General features: G+C 34.4%; 1 protein-coding gene across 2 annotated transcripts in view; it reads right to left on the bottom strand.

The window, feature by feature from the left end:
- Window positions 1–19,088, bottom strand: part of LOC125235901 (peroxidase-like) — a 148,682-nt gene that overhangs the window by 38,406 nt on the left and 91,188 nt on the right. For both annotated transcript variants that reach the window (XM_048142536.1, XM_048142544.1), the window contains exons 2-4: window positions 8,317–8,464; window positions 5,781–5,825; window positions 3,582–3,772 (exon numbers count right to left, since the gene is read on the bottom strand). In XM_048142536.1, coding sequence (XP_047998493.1) covers window positions 3,582–3,772; window positions 5,781–5,825; window positions 8,317–8,459 — 379 coding nt within the window. In that variant the 5' untranslated portion in view covers window positions 8,460–8,464. The remainder of the gene's footprint in view (window positions 1–3,581; window positions 3,773–5,780; window positions 5,826–8,316; window positions 8,465–19,088) is intronic.

Here is a 19,088-nt window from a genome sequence, read left to right as displayed (position 1 = left end):
CACTTCTGTCACTTCTGTTACCATTTGTGCCTGTTACCAATCGTCCCCATTTGGGTCGCCGCGACTAAACGTCGACCGTACTGCGACTAAACATTGAGACCCGAAGACCTGTGTGTACACAAAATAGGAGGATTTGCGTAGGAACGGCGACCGATTATGGTTATATGGGTAAACGTACACTAAAGTATCCAGCCGATAAAGTTCATTTGTCCCTTTCTATCACACCAATACGTCGGAAAGGGACAAACGAAATTTATCGGCTTGATAACTTTAGTGTACGTTTATGAATAACGGGGTAAGTAAGTATGGTAAACATCAGAAAGGGTGAGTAAAACAATCTGCAAGGTTCTAAGTTTTACTTAAAGGTTTTTTTAATCTAATCCAAATTTGGTTATGGTAGCTGAAAAAGTATACCTACAGAATAGTATAACGCAAGTTTCTAGCGGGAAATTACTAAATAAATATTATTTAGTAAATACATTATCTATTGTTGTATTTAGGATTTACCGAACCAACGTCGGTGTAAGTCCAAAGAGAACAATATTTATTAACATTTCGCTATTACCAATTGGCAGCTGGGATTTTTCAAGAGATTTTGGCGAACTTCGGTCTTTTACAGTAACATAATAAACTTACCCAAAAAATTAATAGTTGATAACTGATGCAACTAGCTACAGTAAAATTATTTTTTATCATGATTAACGGATTATCGATTATAAAGTTAACTATTTGATTAACGGTGCCCAGCTATGAGTATAATTAATACACTTAATTGTAAAAATGTAATGTATACGGATTAATGAATTTAATATAGATAAGTAATTATTGATATATGGCAAAACGAAGGAAATTGTTTACACCTCCGCAAATAAGTATCTAATGATAATTTTTAATTTACCATGTTACTTCACGTACCTAGGTACTTATTTTAAAAACCCTAAAAATGTGTAATGAGTTTCTGCCACAGACCACCATGTGGTTTCTGCATATATTGCAGAGACATTGCAGAGAGCGCACGCGGACACCGGCGCGGCGCCAGTGGACGCGTCTGTGTGCGTGAGCTAGGTATGCATACAACTACAACTGCTGTAGGCACCGCCCCCCTCAGTAGATCAATGCGATAACATCGATTTAAACTTCCCTAGCATCGTGGCGCCCACAATACAAAATTTTTGCTAGGGAATTTTGATTCTTATTGTACTTGAGATTGAATTCAATTTCAGTTATTCGAAAAATTTTAGAAACAAAAGAAATTATATTTTATTTGTTTACATGAGAGTTAAAATTCCATTGAAACCATTATGTACTTTAGAAAGTACATTCGGCGCCACGAGGCTAGATACACTGTCACCTACAGTCCGATCGCTTAGTTGCAAATGTGTGCGTCTAGTTGACAAACGAAAACTTCGCAATGTAGTAAAAACTACTTTCATTTTTTTACAAAAACAACGTTATTTCTTAGTAATTAAAGTTCAATTTCAAATGCAAGCAATTGGCGTGCACACTTACGCCGTGTCTTGCGTGGGCGACGGTCGCGCGACCGTCGCCGTCACGTCTCATCGCATCGTCTACTTCCATATCGATAAGGTTTGATTTCGTATGCGTCGCATCGCCGTCGCGCGACCGTCGCCCACGCAAGCCATCGGCTTATCAGTCGCGGTCGTCAGACGCGTCCCATAATTTGTTTCAAGCTTTATACACAAGTTTTCCTTTCAATAGCAATAGCTAACGTAACGCTTGGCTTGAGTAATAAAAACTGTATAGTTAAATTAATAAAATATGTATAAGTAGGATATTGAAATCTTCTTTCTTCGTTGAGCCATCACAGCTAACTTTAACTTACAAACGGTCTTAAGCACCTGCACTTCTGAAGGCGCTTAAGTCATTTTTGCTAATAAAAAAAAACCACAACGTTCTATGAACATTGGTCAAGTGCGAGTCGGTTTTCGACTTTTCCATACAAAGAACTCATGAGCGCCTGAACGACTATAATGGCAAAGTTAACGTTTCGCACTTTCAAGACTTTACGTATATATCTCGGAAACGATAAGAGATAGAGCAAAATGGACTTCAGATTTGGGCTTTCGGTGGCACAAATTTTATGTTTTCGTCAACAGACACCTATTTTTGGACCGATTTGAATAAAATTTTGCTCAGTCAATTTATAAACAGTCTTAAGCGCCTCCTTTTTAGTAGGAACTTAAGTCATTTTGTACAAATGAAAAAAAAATTGAACAAGTTCTAAAAAGAAAAAGACAGAAATGAATTTCTTTATACCTGTCCAACTCGCTTACACAATTTTAAGACGTTTAGTAACTACTTGCAGCGGCAGTGAGTGAAATTCGTAATCTGAGTTTTTTTCTCTTAAGTCCGACTTACGATTGACTGTAGATTTCTAATAGGTTTTCCTGTAATCTACAGGGAGAGGGCTATCTCGTGTATTTTTTTGAAAATTTTACGCTAAGTAGTTTCGGAGATAAGGGGGGGGGGAATGGTAATTTTTTGCTTATTTTCTTAAATTACTTCTAAATTACCAAAACAAAAAATATAAAAAAAATATATTTCAGATGCTGATAAAATGCTCTTTCATTTGATATGTAACACAATATAGTTTTAATAACTTTGATTTTTAATTTTCAATTTTACCCCCCAAAAGTGACCCCTGTGATTAAATTTCATTTAATTAAATTACATGTCCGTCTTTATCCTATAAGGGTTCCGTTTTTCCTCTTTGAGGTACGGAACCCTAACAAAAATACTGTTTTGGAATATTCAGATCAAATCAATTCAGATGCAAATTAATGCTCGTTTTAACGTTAATTTGGCTATTTAAAATTTGCAAATGTTTCTGGGAAAAATAGGTGAGATATTGATTTCGATGGCAAAATTGACGAACGACGAAGAACGATTATGAGGACAATTGTCTTATTATTTCATTATACGGATTATACCGAATCGAGTTAATGTAGCAAATATTTTTGGACATATTTTTTTTTAATATTTATAAAAGATTATTTTTCTTTATAGTTCCTACAGTAATTAACCAATCACGAAATGTCCATGTCAGTAATATCTACTATTAGTATATTACGAGTTATTTACATTCATTTGCAATATAAATTTAGGTGTAAATTTGGCACAAATATAATAAAATTATACTTAAATTCCGCACAAAGCACTGGTGGCTTAGCAGAAAGAGCTCGGCTCGTTACGACTTTCAACCTTGGAGGCCGCGAGTTCAACCCCGGCTTTTCGAACTAATCGAGTTTTACGGAACTTTGTAATAAATCAAATTAGATATTATTGTCAGTCACTCTTCGGTGAAGGTATCCGTCGCGAGGAAACCGAACTAAATTCAAAAAGGCTTAAATTTCTCTCTAGGTGGGAAAATCAGATGGCAGTTGCTTTGATCAAAAACTATCAGCTAGGTCAGATCGTCGAATTGCCAAAGCGAATAATAAAATGTATATGAAATTATTTTGCACTCTTGTGCTGAATGCAAATTTCTCATCCGTTTTTGAAGAATCAAGAGAGCCTTTTACCAGTTGGTTTGGTGAAATTCCATGTCTGTTTTTACTTACCGTCAGCGTAATTGAAAGGCAGTAGTCGTCCATAGGGGGTCTGGGGCATGCCCCACACAGGACGCTCGAGGTTATTGCAGGAGCCGTCGATGCTTCGGTACCGGGACTTTTCACAAAACGGCGGCGCGAGCCCACATGTCTGCCCTGACACATCCACGCCATTTCCCAGAGGAGGTGGCGGATTGTTGAACCTGTATGTACATCAACAACGTTTTAATAAAAATACATCAATTACCTCTTAGTACTCCATTATTTTTACTAAAAGCGTAAATAGCGAAAGAAAATTCAATTCCAAAAAACCTTCTCACATCACTCAGTCAAGCTACCTAAGTGGAATTATGTACCTAGAAAGCTCGGTGCTCAAAACATAATCTTTTAGAAAAATCAAAGTTAGTTCAATAAGAAATGGATCGAACTACCAATACATCTTCACTTTCCACTTCCGCAATCTCGAAGTACGAGAGCAAACTCAATTGTAAAGTAAGAACTGTAAGAAGCGACTCTGCAAAGCGAAGGAACCACTCGCAATTCCAAAGTATACTTGAACATTTAAAAGTTGTAATTTAATTAATTACAGAACTACTGATTAACTTGTTTGTTAGGTGTCTGCGACTTACGAGCAAGGGACGTTTAATTGTTTAAAACTTAATAGCGTATTTTGCTCGTGCCAAAAATTTCACTGTATACCTACATAATACCATGCACTTACTAAAATATATGAGTCAAGTTTTGACATAATAGGCGAGGGTGTGCCTGTGAGCTTAATAAAATATCCCTCATGTTAACCTAGTAGGTCTTAAAATGCCAGACCACGTCTTTCGTAATGCAAAACATTTGTTTTATTTAGAACAATGGTCATGCTACATGCTGTGAGAAGTGTTTCCATAATGTACCTAATTGCTTTAAACATCTGGTTCCCTTTTGAAATTTCTGCATTCCATACAATAACTCGTATGGTACCTGCAATACAGCCACGTGAACGTGAATTGTGGCATAAGGGAGCAAAATCAGATTTTAATGAAGCGGACTAGCATTGGATTCTGAACGGGATGAAAGACTCAAAAATATAATTCTGAGATGACGATCGGTTTTAGATCGGTCAAGGAAGAAATAATGTTGCGGCTATGTTTCAAATTAAAATTAATATTCACGGTAAGTTTTTTACGCATCTACTTATTTGATCAATCATATCAAAATTGTAGTCGGTTATCGACATAATAATAATCATATTTCGTTGTATGATACTTGTCCTTATTTAAAAAAATAATATATTAATCTCTACCTAAGCATCATAAATTTTAAGATTCCGTACTTCAGGTCTCATAAGATGTAGCACGCAACATGCATCTTACCTACGTTGGTCTAACATAGGTACAGTCAACCAATTTGAATCATAGGCCACTGTAGAACCATTGCACATTAAACGTCAATGTGACTTCTTATGGCAAATAGAACACGACTTAAATGAGAGAGGGTTCTATAGTGGCCTAGGATTCAAATTGGTTGACTGTACCTATAAATAGGACACAATACAAAACATGAGTTTAAATATTTAACTTGTTATCAAAGCTGAGTTCATTTAAGTCGAGGAATCCGCACCACTCGAAATCCACCATATGTTTTATTCAATAGGTATAGATATCCCTGAAAGGGTACACAAAAACTATTTCCGGTTACATCCCGAGGGGTTTCAAGGAAATAAGTCGTTGCACAGTGAAACATTTTCCGTGTGAATTATTTATAGGGAACATCTTGCAAGTGTATTTACGTTTTAGTGCAGTGAGGAGGCACTGAAAGGTTAACATGTCGCCACTACAACCGCAGGACATAGTAGTAACTCTTCTAACAAACGTACGCTGCGCGGTATGTGTACAGTGAGCTGCAAATTAGCATGGAAAATTATGAATTAATTCATCGATAAATTCGCCATGCACTTTTGCAGCTAAAAGTACCTAAGCGAACAAGAATGAATTTTCTCATCCACTTGCATGTGTCGCGTACGTACATGACGCGCATAAATATATGCGCACCGCGCGGCTTGCTGTTTTGCTAGTCTTAATGCGCAGGAGTTCAAAGAAAGAAAAAATCTTCGACAAAATGTGTTCTGACATTGAAAGCAGGCGGTTATCGTGGCGCCACCTGGCGTCAGTTTTCCTCCTCATAGGGTTAGTTACAAAGGTACAAAAAGGGATTATTAACCTGCTTCGTGGAGTGCTGGCCTGATATCCTGACGAGGCTGATCCGCTGTTGACAGAAGGGAGTTAACAACACATCACATGCAATACCCAGTTAAAGGAAAGTGCAGTATTTATAGGATCAATATGAAACCTGTTGCAGACACAATTATCATATGTTTTTTTGTAAATTTTAGTGATTGATTATGTAGCTCTAGGATTCATGACTCGATTCAAACATTAACGTACGTCAAAATTAGCTCTAGGTATGATGTCGATCGACTATGTCAATATCAAAAATGACGTTGCTTCGCACTAATAAATATTCACTTTTGACACAGATTTATAAAATCCATATCGGATCTAGAGCTGGTTAAATTATGTATCTTAAACTTCGAACCGGGTCGTCGATATTAGGAAAAAATAATCGATTTTCTAATATACCCAACATTAAACTTGATATTTTAAATACATATGTGAGTACACATAAAACAAACAACACAACTATTCCCTGCTTGATTTATTTATATAACGCGGCAGCGGAACTATTTAGCATCGACATTAAATTTGTTTTATTTCACAAAATTAAAGCACAAAGCTTACTTATTTCGATGTTTTGAGTATAATTGTTATATAATCTTCCAATGTACTAAGAAAACAATCTTGTTTGTCTTTTAACATAGCCTTCGTTTTGACTGCCGTAATTAAGTACACGACTTTATATGAGTGTATCTTATTCCGGTATGCCTATATAAAGTATATTAAAATATAAAAACACAAAATAAGGTATAGAGATCCGACTATTATGTTTTTCAACTTCCTTAGTTAGCTAAAAATCTTTATACCGCATATTGGTTTGTCCGTCAGCCCGTCTGTCCGTCTACGATTTAGCTCAATCATTATTAGTACTAGAAAGCTAAAATTTACATGAGGATAATACATAATAGGATAGACATACATAAATATAAAATAGTAAAAATTAGTCAGACAGTCAATCTGTGTAAGAACGGCCTATAATATTTATTTATTGAGTACTATTTACTTATATATACATACTTGAATAACGTATCACCACCATATATGTATACGGTGTAGCTCAGTGATCACCAGTACCAAAAAACTGAAATTTTCACGAGTGCCGTGCAGTTTTTATATCCGGCAATAGCTTCTGGATTGAAATTAAATTTTGAAAAAAAAAACCCCGACATTGTTAAGCGTTTTTCATCAAACATGGCTAAGAATACTCTCGACTAATTCAGCTTTCAAACTAAAAAAACTAATCTAAATCGGTTCATCCATTCGAAAGCGATGCCTTAGACAGACAGTAAAACTTATAACACCCTGTCATTATATCATACAATAGTTATACCGTAAAATATCATATTAATTTCCCATCCCACCCCAACCCATCAAAACATTGCCAATTATAAAAAATACACTCTGTATAAGCATCTATCAAAACGATATGAGCATTTATATATTTACGTAAACAATATTTTTAATTCGTTTTTTACATTATGCTTCAACAACGTGGACTTTAAAGGTATCCCGTATTAATTTCGCTAGATAAATTGCTGCATCAAAATAATTGTGTCCACAACGTGGCGAGAGAGAGAACGTTGGTCCTTCACAACGTTTAAAGAATGTTAAAGTACATTTTGTCGGTCATTCTTTTAACATTCGGTGCTCATGTACGTATCACTTGTACGTAATTTCATTTACACAGTACAGTGAGTATATTGTATTTATAATATAATGTATTAGTAAGGACAACTTTAGTTGACACCTAGTGTAAATCTCATTCGAAAACGCAACGTAACGTAAATTAACGTAATGCTTTTTCTTATGCCTAATTTGAGTTTTTTGTATCGGAGTTTGTTTTGTTTTGAAATCACAGCGTGTTTATAAAAATAAATTCGATGATAAAACTTTTCGAGTGAAATATACACTTAGGAGCTCTGATTGTGGCGAAATTACATTTACGATTCTGGAGAGCTTACCACTTTCTTGATACTGTTTGACTAACGACCCAATTTATCCAATTGTAACAATTTTTCAATACATATTTATTTGATCAAAAACGTCACTCATGACATTGACAGACTAGTATTGTATTGTAGCCTGTGCCCTCTTAGTATAGAATCATTCTTCGTTTTTTTTTAGAATTTACATTTCTACCTTATCCTAAATTGTGTATTTCGTATATTTTACACTGTACATACACATTTTAGGTGTAGCAAAATCCCGAACTTATGATTAGTCAACATATTAAAATGTACATTATTTACAATATAAAGATGTTATGTACCTTAAGTCGGTTTGTTTAACACCCAGTAGCAGCCACCTGTTATAATGTGTTTTCTGTTCCGTGGCGTAAACAGCTAACAAATCGATTTCACCGATGCTTGAACAATACCTACAGATAAAGTTCTATTTCGCACCGGACAAATTAAAGTTTGAGCTTAAAATAAGGCAAACTTACACCCTGGTCCTTTTGAATAGTAATTAAACCTATACTTAAATACCTAATTATACTTTTTTATATTGTCGGTTTTTCTCACCCATATCCGTTTACAGGCAACCTAGCCAGCAAAGGGGTGTCCTGCAGGTAAAGCACTCGCCCATCCCCTGCCGAGGCTCCGCTGTAGCCCTGGCCGCGCGCAGCGCTGCATAGCGCCAGAACTATGGCGAAGACCCTCGCCATTGTAACTAAAACAAAAAGGAACGTAACTTAGTAAAAGGGAACAAACTTACCAACTAAACTTAACTTAAAAATATTCTCCTTCAGAAGCAAACAAATGGGATTCCATTCGGGTACTTGGTTGCAGATTTCAGAATATAATCTGGTGGGAACAGTAGTCAGACTAGGCTGTTAGTGTTAATGTTAAAGTCGCAAGTATGTAACTTGCGACTTTAACATTAACACTATCCAGAAAACATCACACGATATGGACATAACATTCACACTATACACTTTACACTTGTTTCCGTTTTAACGTTATATAAATCGTAATTATATAAGTAATTATTTAATTAATCTATTGTGATTGTGATCTGGGTTCCTGCAGAAAATCAGTGCTTCGGTCGAAAGAGCGAAGCGTATCACTGAGCCGCGACCCTTTTGTCCTGCTGCAACGCACACAGTTCGTATTTTCTTTTTTATTTTCTCTTTTTATTTTTTTTACTGTTATTGTTTTTACTGTTATTCTTTTTTACTGTCTCAATTGTATTTGTATTGTATTGTGTGTGTTTGCACTGTTCTGTCTATCTATCTATCTTACCGCCAAACATTTTATGCTACACAACTAATATCTAAAATATTGACATGTTTTCAGACTTTTGAAAGCAGCTTCAATTTTCTATAAAAGTGTCGACCTGAATGAATGTCACGTGGCGTAACTGGGTTAAAAAGGAAAATGTATTTCGTAACTAACATTTTATACTTAAAACAATTTCAATAGTTCGTATTACGTTTAAACAAAAAAATGTAACTAATTAATAAATTCCCTTAAATAATAATAATATGGTGTTGCGGCAGCTTGGGCCCTGCCCCGCTGCTGGCGGCACAGGTACACTGGTACAGGTTAGGTTTTTATATTGTGTTTATATATTTTGTAAGTTGGTTTTGTATTTTACTTTTATAATCATATTATAAAATACCCTAGCCTAAGAGTTAAAATAAATAGATAATTCAAATATGGTGTTGCATATATTTAAAAGCAATTTTCATAATTACCTTATTATGTTTTTACATAATAATATTTGTAAAAAAGTTTTAAGAACATTCAAATCAATATAATTAGTTAAGTAGGTATAGCTTTTCGACAAAGACCTTTAATATCACATTTTTGGCAGCCATAACGTAATTAAAAAAAAAACTGCGATAAAAACTGCTCTTTTAGCAGCTTAACCAGTTATTTATCTGAATAAGTTTTAGCGTTATTTTGTATTTTGAATAAGTATTTGACAGGAGACTAATACCTATGGTTTGATTTTGCATGATTTTTAAAATTTGTATATAAATTCGCTTAGCTTGTCAAGTTGCTGAATATTCTCGAAATGATTACTTTCACTTGTTGTTTTTATTTGTGATGTTAGTTATGTGTGTGAATAATTCACTGTTGTTGATCTGTATTTGTGTGTGTCTTTTTTTGTATTATTTTGCCATGAATAAAAAATATTTATATTTCTATATTAATTTGTGACGAGAATTAATGTATTATTTTCATAATATTTAGTCTCAGTCTTATAATTTTCCTTTTGTCCCCATCCCAAAATGCTAAATTAAAATTAAAGTTCAATAAAACAAACGATCTACGGTTAAAATGTAAACCCGTCGTAAAATTCAAAGTTTAGCGGTTAAAGCCGGGCGTTAATGAGTCGGTGGGGACCGGGGACGATTCTCGGCGCAGGTACCCATATAAAACGGTTGGCTGCAATTCCTAGTTAGCTCCCGTAATGAAATTTGCAGGCATTGTGTTTGGAGCGTTGAGCGTTCGGACGTAGACCCCTTTCAGCGATCAATAAATGCGTAGCACGTTAAACATTTTACAGTGAAAAGCTCTGTAAACAATTGAATTGAGAAACATATCTTTTTCCCCAACTGAAATGAAATGTTGACCATGACACCGTACGTAATAACAATAGTCTTCAAAGTCTCGCGTTTCAGGCGGAACAAAACTTCGTTATGTTTAGCCGTGAAAACTGTTACTTCCTTCCCTGCCTCAGCAATAATGTACTTTTGTAGTCAGATGAATATGAATACTGTCTCAGCTTTAATATTGTGGAGCCTTGCTGAGGATTTTAGTATGAAAATAGTAACGACATTGACTCCGTAGATAAAAAAGTAACTTTAGATCAAAGAAGACTATTCTTATGAATATATTTATGTAAACGCAAAAAGATCATTTTAAAGCATAAGAAAATTTCAAAACGTGACGATATTATGGCTGTTGTAGCTAAAGCTAAAGCTAAAGAATTCCCCTAAATAAATAATAACAAAATAGCTAGTTATCGTTTTACCGGACATTACCAAACCTTTTAACACATGCAATGAACACAATCTGATTAAGACATACGAGTAGGTAAGTAGTTGTTACTGTAGTGGGAGAATGTTGGGCAACTTAGATTACCTTTATATATTTATACACGAACTAACATTAACAAACCAAAGAGACGTGTCATCATATTAATAGCGGTTATACAGTGTACATTTATAAGTATACATATAGTATAGGTATACCGTTATATATATAGTGGGTCTGTAAGGGCAACTACCATATTTCAAGCTGCTACGCGTAAACGGTCTTAGAAGACTTTCCTTTGTTTTCATCTTAGATCAGCATTGATTGCAATGTGTTACAAATGATTTACCTATTGTTAATATGAATTGGAAATAAAATGTTTTATTTATTAAGTTACCTATAACAAACAGCACAACTTATAAAAGTTATATTTTAAAGATCGCTTACATTTTACTGTAAAATTGTTAAGCTTGACTATAAAATTAAACAACGTAATAAAATTTTGTACTTACCTTCTGCTCTGAGTATAAACAAAATTTACCTAATTGTTCAAAAATGGATCGTAACCGTAAATTATTTGTTACCACACCACATCCTACATAAGTACTCTGTTTACTCTTGATCAACTGATATACGAAACATGCAGTTTGTTAACAAGGCTGGCAAAGTAATAGCTGTTTAAGTGTTAAGTGTTTCTACAATAGGATTTGTTTAGACTGTTTCACGAAGTTTTTTTAAAGATAATCTTAGGAAGGTTAATATTTACTTTTGTCTTTTAGGAGTTGTGAACAAATTAGAGTACTTAAATTATTAATTCAATGCCGGAAGGGTTAGGGAACATATTGTGAAGTTGTTCACTTCCGGGATCCGGCCCACGCATAACACATGGAGCCGACTCTAAAACATCAATCAAACCAAATTCCAAACCGTGTACGTTAAGTTAATCAATATTTTGATGGAAGTGATTTCAGGAAGTAGGTAGGCATTTCACTGACTTTTGATGGATGAAGGGAATTACACAAGGTCTAGTTCGACAAAGTTTCTGAAATGTGACATGTGATAATAACTTAATTTTCTGCCTCCTACCTGTTACTTTGAGTATGATAAATGACTAGTGGGTTGTACCTCTATATTGTACTCGCAAGAAATTACAATATTTTTTGTAGTACAAAGTGAGTTGTTTTTTTTTTCAACAAGGTATGCAAGGCACGAATACAACATGTTTTTATTGAATTCCGTTAACTTTAAGGGAAGGTTCTTTAGATCAAATGCAATTAATTTCTCCAAGAAACTAGCGTCTTAACTCTTAAGGTTATCGAGTTATTAAATAAATAAAGATTATTACTGAACAACCTTTACCAGTTCCTAATGTTATTTGTTTTGACATGTGCCGTCAATCACTTGACACTAACTTGGATGTTATTCTTAAGGGTCTCTCACACTAATAAATTCATTTATTATGTATGAAAATAATGAAAAAATATTTTTGCGAAAGTTATATACAGGTTGGTTCCTGATAATGAATAATGAATTCCTGATAGCTACGTGTCGAATTTAACGGAAAACAAAAACAACACGGTGTATAGTAAAAAAAAAAACTTTTTATATATCATCATCCTCTGTGAACATGCAAATTGTAGTCCCTTATTTAGCAACCGGTGTTAAATATTTTAAACATATGTTACGACCAAATATCCAACGAAATCCCCCTATACATATAAATAATAATAATAAATATTTATTGGGGTGACCCCGCAGATCAACAGACCCAAACTAAGGATGTCTGGTACTATGGGTGCTTAGACGACGATATACATACCTCTACTTAATATATACATACTACTTATATAGATAAATACATAGAAAACAAATATCTACGTTCTTCACACAAATAAATGCCCTTACCGGGATTCGAACCCAGAACCACGGCTTAGTTAGCAGACAGGGTCACTACCGACTAGACCAGACCGAAATTTAAGTGCTGGTATCTTTAAATGCACCTCAGTATGGTGCAAATAATCAGGAAATAGGTATTGCCCAACAGTCTTGCTTTAATCTAATTTTCATACACGGGCCACACCGGTCTCCCGGTAGACCAAGTTACTGACGTAGTAACTTTACTAATTTAAATGTGTTCAACTGGTTGAACTGGTGACAGGGTTGTGCTCCATGTTATCCTAGTAATTACGACGTATATGAAGCTTTATAAGTACGACTGCGAGAGTGCCATAGTGCTCTCACTAAATACTCGTGCGAGATGCTAATTGAGCGTTAGAAAGGTCTAATTCTTAATCGACTCATTTACACTTCAGTAATACAGGTACATAAATCCTTTTGAGGCATATCGAATTTCCTATAGTGTGGAGTCAACGTGCACTCTAAATATTAAATAATAATAGAATTCTCGGCGTAACATTCGCTTCGACGCGACGAGGAATTAAAAAATATTTTCAGTAATATAATAATACTTTTATATAAGCCAATTAAAAGTTTAAACAGTTTTATGTTCAGTGCCCTCTTAGTAGGTACCTATAGGATATATTTATTTTATAGTTGACAGCTGTCAAATGTTATTTATTAGGATATCGTCCCACAAAGTTCACTATAACTGGTTTTGCACCGTGCGTTGTTGTTTATCCCACTACTCCCTTCGCACCTAGCCAATCATATCCCCCACCCACATCAATCTCAATTTTTCATCCGGCATTACCCAACCATCGTGTTTGCACAATATTAAACAATCTTAATCTTACTTTGTCATTCAAGCCTAATGCGAACAGCAAAGTTGTATTCAAATGGGATGTAACTGACAGCAATCAGAACTTAGAATGATTTAAGACAGACGTCTACACCGTGTTTCACTTAACACTAAAAACCTGAAAACAGTTTGTTCAGAATCGAGAGTAGAATCGATTGATCTATATCTTGATGGGGGTAATATTTTTATTTAAATTAGTATTATTAGTTATTTTTTACGTGCCCATTCTATTGTACTCGTAATACAACATTGTGTATATCGCATTGCTAGAGGTTGTTTACCTTTTTTCAGTATTTAGGGGTATTAATACTGGCTGGTTACTTGGACGATTATTTTTTCCGCTACTAGTTTGACATTGTTTGTCAGTTTAATCTTAATGTTTATCATAAGTCATAACAAATTGAACTCGTACCTAATTACAACCTTGTCATTTTGAATATTGAGTTTATTTGCTTACTTCGATTACTTGTCCAATTTGAAGTTTACTGTGACAAAGATTTAAAGTGTTTTGCAGTGACATCTTAGCTGTCTATTGGTAAACCTTATGTCGTTGCAGTAACGTACACAAATAAATAGTCTTATGGTTTATGATGGTAGTTAGCAATTATTTTATTGAGTGTAGAGCTAAAAGTCAAGTAGAGCTGTACAGAAAATTAAAAATTCAATTTAAAAAAAAGTAACGATCAGATTAAAAGATGAATACTCTAGATGAGTTTAAAAAAATAAAAATCAGTTGGGGTGTCTGAGGTTTTGAGTGATACCGGAAACACCGTGTATAGAAGAACCCAGATTCTGCTTAGATAACTGGTAATTAATGAAACGCACTGTCAGTGAAAATTCATTACATGAATGGATTCTATTTACTAAAGGGACTTGCGTTCAAAATAGATTTGTAGTAGACTAAAAATACGTAAGTTGAATATTCATGCTCTTAATGTACCTACCTTTGTACCTACGGTATTGACTCTAAAAACTAACTACCTTTAGACATGAAATATTTGGCATGCATTATTCTATAGTTAAGTAACTACTAAAACTCTAGATAGAATGAAGTAAAAATAACCCATCATATTTGTATTCATTGACTGACTTTTGACAAACCTTTTTCTTACAGTCTAAATCAATAATAGCGGATGAAACAGCACCAAAAGTTTCTGACATCCTGAATATCTTTTCTAACTACAGGGCCCTGGTGGGAAACTACCTTAAATCTTTAAGCTGGCTCATTTTACTTAAAGAAGACATTTCTTTATTTTTTAAAAGAAATAAAACTGCTTTCTGCATGTACCTACAGTTCGCGGCCGGAATTTTTTAAGTACGTCCCTTTTTATTTAGAGGTTACAAACTGGTAGTTACTGATTTTTATGAAGCGTTATTTGATCCGCTGTACCGTCAACTACAAAGAGATGTATCCACGTTAGTCTTACAAAATGCAGGAACTTTTAGTATGCAAAAAATATTTACCCTTTCTTCGTGACATTTTCAGTATCTATGTCATTACAAATATAAGTCATATTTCAATATTCTAAAGAAATATATCCATTTTAAATAGTTTGCCAGACGCCAACAAAGAAGTATTATTTCTCCAATAACATGAGATAGATGTATGCAATGACAAGTCTGCACTGCTTTCGTGAGTTGTCAGTGTCATTCAGACCTCAAAGCGATCATTGTAATCGCACATAGGTCAAATCTTCTTTATAACAGGTTACGGCACAGACATAGACTAAGAGCTGGCTACGGAAAAAGGCATGAAATTTATAGAGCCATGAAATCCGTCTCGTTAATACCCCTTACTATCATTATCAATAAATCCGGGCGCCTGGCAGCTGTTTAGTGATTTTTGTGGAAGCTACGTAGGAAAATAGGTTTGCAATTTAAATTGCAATTCAAGAAACTAACTAAAGGAATTTCTTGGCTATATAAATTGCATACTTATTTTCGTAGCTAGCTCATACGCCCACCGCTGAATGTATTAATAATTTTACACTTACTAGACAGATTCCATGATTCTATAAATTGCATACCTTTTCCGTAGCTAGTTCTCCGTCTATACGTTTTTTTTTAACGAATTGAAATGGCGAACAGAATTAAGACGCAAGAGGAGTGGTTAATTCTCCACTTACAAACGCTACTATTTCCTCCCTGGGTTTTGAAACTAGAGCAATGATTTTTTTTAACACAGAATATTATTATTTTGAATATCGGTGTATCGGACAGTTTTGATTTTTTTGATATTTTTATTTTGAAAGACCCACATTTTCAAAAACGGCCTTATTGATTATGGCGGAAAAAAAGGTGTGTTATCACAGAATATATAATAGTACAAGTACAGAAGGCCCACTGCTTTGATGTTCACGAAATGCCGCCTTTTTAAATGCCTACAAAATTCTAACAAAGAAACGAGCCGCACGTGCGCAGCGTCGGATGATAGGGTTGCCTATGGATTAAAACGAATTAATTCTCAGATAAAATGTTATACTATTTATTCAAGTCTTGACTACATTCTAAGTATATATACAGTATTTATATATTTTTGTTTAAGCCTTCAGCATCACAGGCCTTATTGAACATTTACGTGGGACTTAATCAATAAGATATGTGTAAGATTGTCCTATTTTATTTATTCATGATGTCTATTTAACTAAGCATTATTAGCCATTCCACACGTGGACATCGCATATGAACCTTAAAAAAAACTCGCGACGTAAAGTAACAATAGAAAGTGCGAACGTGCGTTCCGTGAGAACGCGCGCCACCCATGATTAGGCCGCGAACTCGCGGCCGCTAGCATGTACTTGTAGCGCGGCGATAGAATCGCGGAGTGAGCCGCCCCTGGTGTTATTCAAATTTAACGGAGGGGCCTTTGCTTGTGACCTTTCCATTTTAGCACTTTAGCTCCTGATGCTTCTTAACAAACTACGCAAAGAAGACATTAATTTTTTGTTTTCAAATTTGAAAATGTCTTGTTTGGATTCTGTTCTGAATTTAAAGATATTGGCTACTTTTTTTTGTAACATTTGGAGTTTATCTTCATTTGTCATTACGCTGAGATAGGCAATAAAAGAGGTTTATAAGTGTAAATTAAGAGGAAACGTAGTCGTATACATCATTGTGGCATATTAAACGAATCGATGATTGTGTAAGCTTTGTTGGATACCGAAAATGTCATGAAACATGGGTAAATATTTTGATTTCATTTTCCTAAAAAAAATTAATTATAATTTCGTCTAAAAAAAATCATCATGTGCATTATCACATGTCACAATAACACTCTGTCATGTCAACAATTGTTTGTTGTAAATGTCGTAAAGGTTCGGCGGGAAAACTGCACATGTCATTTATTTTCAAACTGCATCTAATAAATTAGGACCTTATATATCTATAAATCAATTGTTTAGTTATAATACTTTTATTCTTTGTAATGTTTTTTTTTAATGTTCTTATTTACTGTTTTTTTTTTTATTATTTAATTTCATGACGCACTGGATTTATCTGTAATGTCATTAAAATATGTTTTCAAATAAATAAATAGGTATAACAGACTCAGATTGAATTTTATTTAGGTTTGTATGGTTACAAATATTTATCAACTCATAATCACGAGTGTGACAGATTAAACTACTCATAATTTTATTATAGTTTATGCAACTTTACTAACGAACTTCAATGCCGTCACAAGTCGCATGGCGGCACTCGTATCTAAGCAAATCAGCTAGGGAGCTAGAAATACCTAAGCAATTAAAGCTTACGAAAGTGGATGTGCAGTGGTATGAGTGCATGAACAATATGGGTTCCTGCACACTAATTATTAGCTAATTTAATAAATGAATTAGTGGTTAGGGCAAAGTTACCGTCAACAATGTTCTTAAAATGGAGATACTCATCTTTATTCTTTGGGCTGCTCCAAATTCCGGCATGATGACATTTCAACGTAGGTAATTTTACTGTGTTTATATGTATAGATATTATAGCGCTATGGTTGGTTAGCCCTTTGAGTAAAATCGTGAAAGTAAATCTTCGTTGCAAATTAGCATATTATTGGGACATAGATTCGGGGTAAATATAAACTAGTCTAGCAGAATGTTGTGCCGATTCCGTCTCGCTGCGAGTACGGCATTACAATATCCAGATATAGATATTGCAAGCGCGAGCTGGAAGCCAGTGTTCTCGATTTAGTCACAAGTGAATGCAGTTAAATTCCCACAGTTATAGCTAACTACACGGTTACCTAAAGGTATCGTAAAGTGATGCCAGATTTTACTTTCTAATGAAATAACAAAATTAATTTAATTTCGTAAATTAATTTGAATAACAAACTCCATCTTTTTAATACTTTTATAAGGTAACAGTCGAAGTAAAACTGGCTATCCCCCTTTTCTTACTCATCACTCATCAATTCCTTGATACTTTGTAAGACTCTTGTAAAATACACACTTACACTTTTTTCAATTAAATTAATGCTTCAGCGATTTATTATTGAGAGGAAAATTACGTAAAGATGAGATAAAATAACAGTACGTAAAAAAGTCAGTAGTTTATTTTAGATCTGTTAATTAGTTAAACAATTTTTACCGTGGGGGCTGTTTTAGCCCAGTTATATGTATCTTAGCTTTATTAAGCTTGATTAAAATCATTAAGCCATTTCTCTTATAATATATTCATAAATTCGCACCTTTATTCCCTACATACATAAATTATATACATACAACCTATATACATACATAAATTCGCACCTTTACTCTCTAAAGGTGTAGGCTGAGCAGCCTGAGCATATCAAACGTGACTAGTCGTGGTGCAACTATAGATAGAAAAGGAAATAGTGATTGCAAGTCACTAATCCATCACCCACATCGCAATGAAACCTCACTCACAGTCGACTTCTATGATATTCTTATCCCTTAACCACACGAGGTTTTCCATAATCAGTCCAATAATTGCACATTTGATATGAGAAAATAATCCATTCATGTACAGGGTGTAAACCTAATACGGGAGAACCTCTTAACGGTGGTGAGTATAGGACATAAAAAATGGAATTAGATAAGTTTTACTTAAAATTGAAATATTTTTTTTAGCCATACAAAATAATTCGGCCCGCAACGTAATGCAAACACACTCGCGTTAAACGCTCGTTGACAGTTGTCACTGATTGTCATCGCAACCACATTTACAGTACATTGCTGCTGGGAAATTTTTCAAAAATTCATTATGGGGTGAAAATTAAGAGTAACTCAAAAACACCTCTTAATTAATGATAACAATATTGAATTATATGCCTGGTTTCATTTATCGCCCTTATTAGGTTTACGCGCTGTATATTTCATATCTTTCACCAGCCTATGTCAAACGTGAAACCGCGCCAAGATCTAATCTGTAATCTGTTGGCCGTTTGTCAGGGATGTTTTTGAAAGCACCGTGTAATTATTCTTGCACGAAATTGTCTGGAACCCACACAGCTCTGCCGAGCCAAAAGCGTAAACAACAAACAAGGTCCCAGAGAACTGTAAACGCCATTTAAATTAGTGTATTCTAAGGTTTGAAATAGCGT

Source organism: Leguminivora glycinivorella, chromosome 2 (genome assembly GCF_023078275.1).
Source record: "Leguminivora glycinivorella isolate SPB_JAAS2020 chromosome 2, LegGlyc_1.1, whole genome shotgun sequence".
NCBI classification, from domain to species: Eukaryota; Metazoa; Arthropoda; class Insecta; order Lepidoptera; family Tortricidae; genus Leguminivora; species Leguminivora glycinivorella.
Note: the sequence above shows the minus strand (reverse complement) of the source record. Positions and strands in the feature narration are given on the sequence as shown.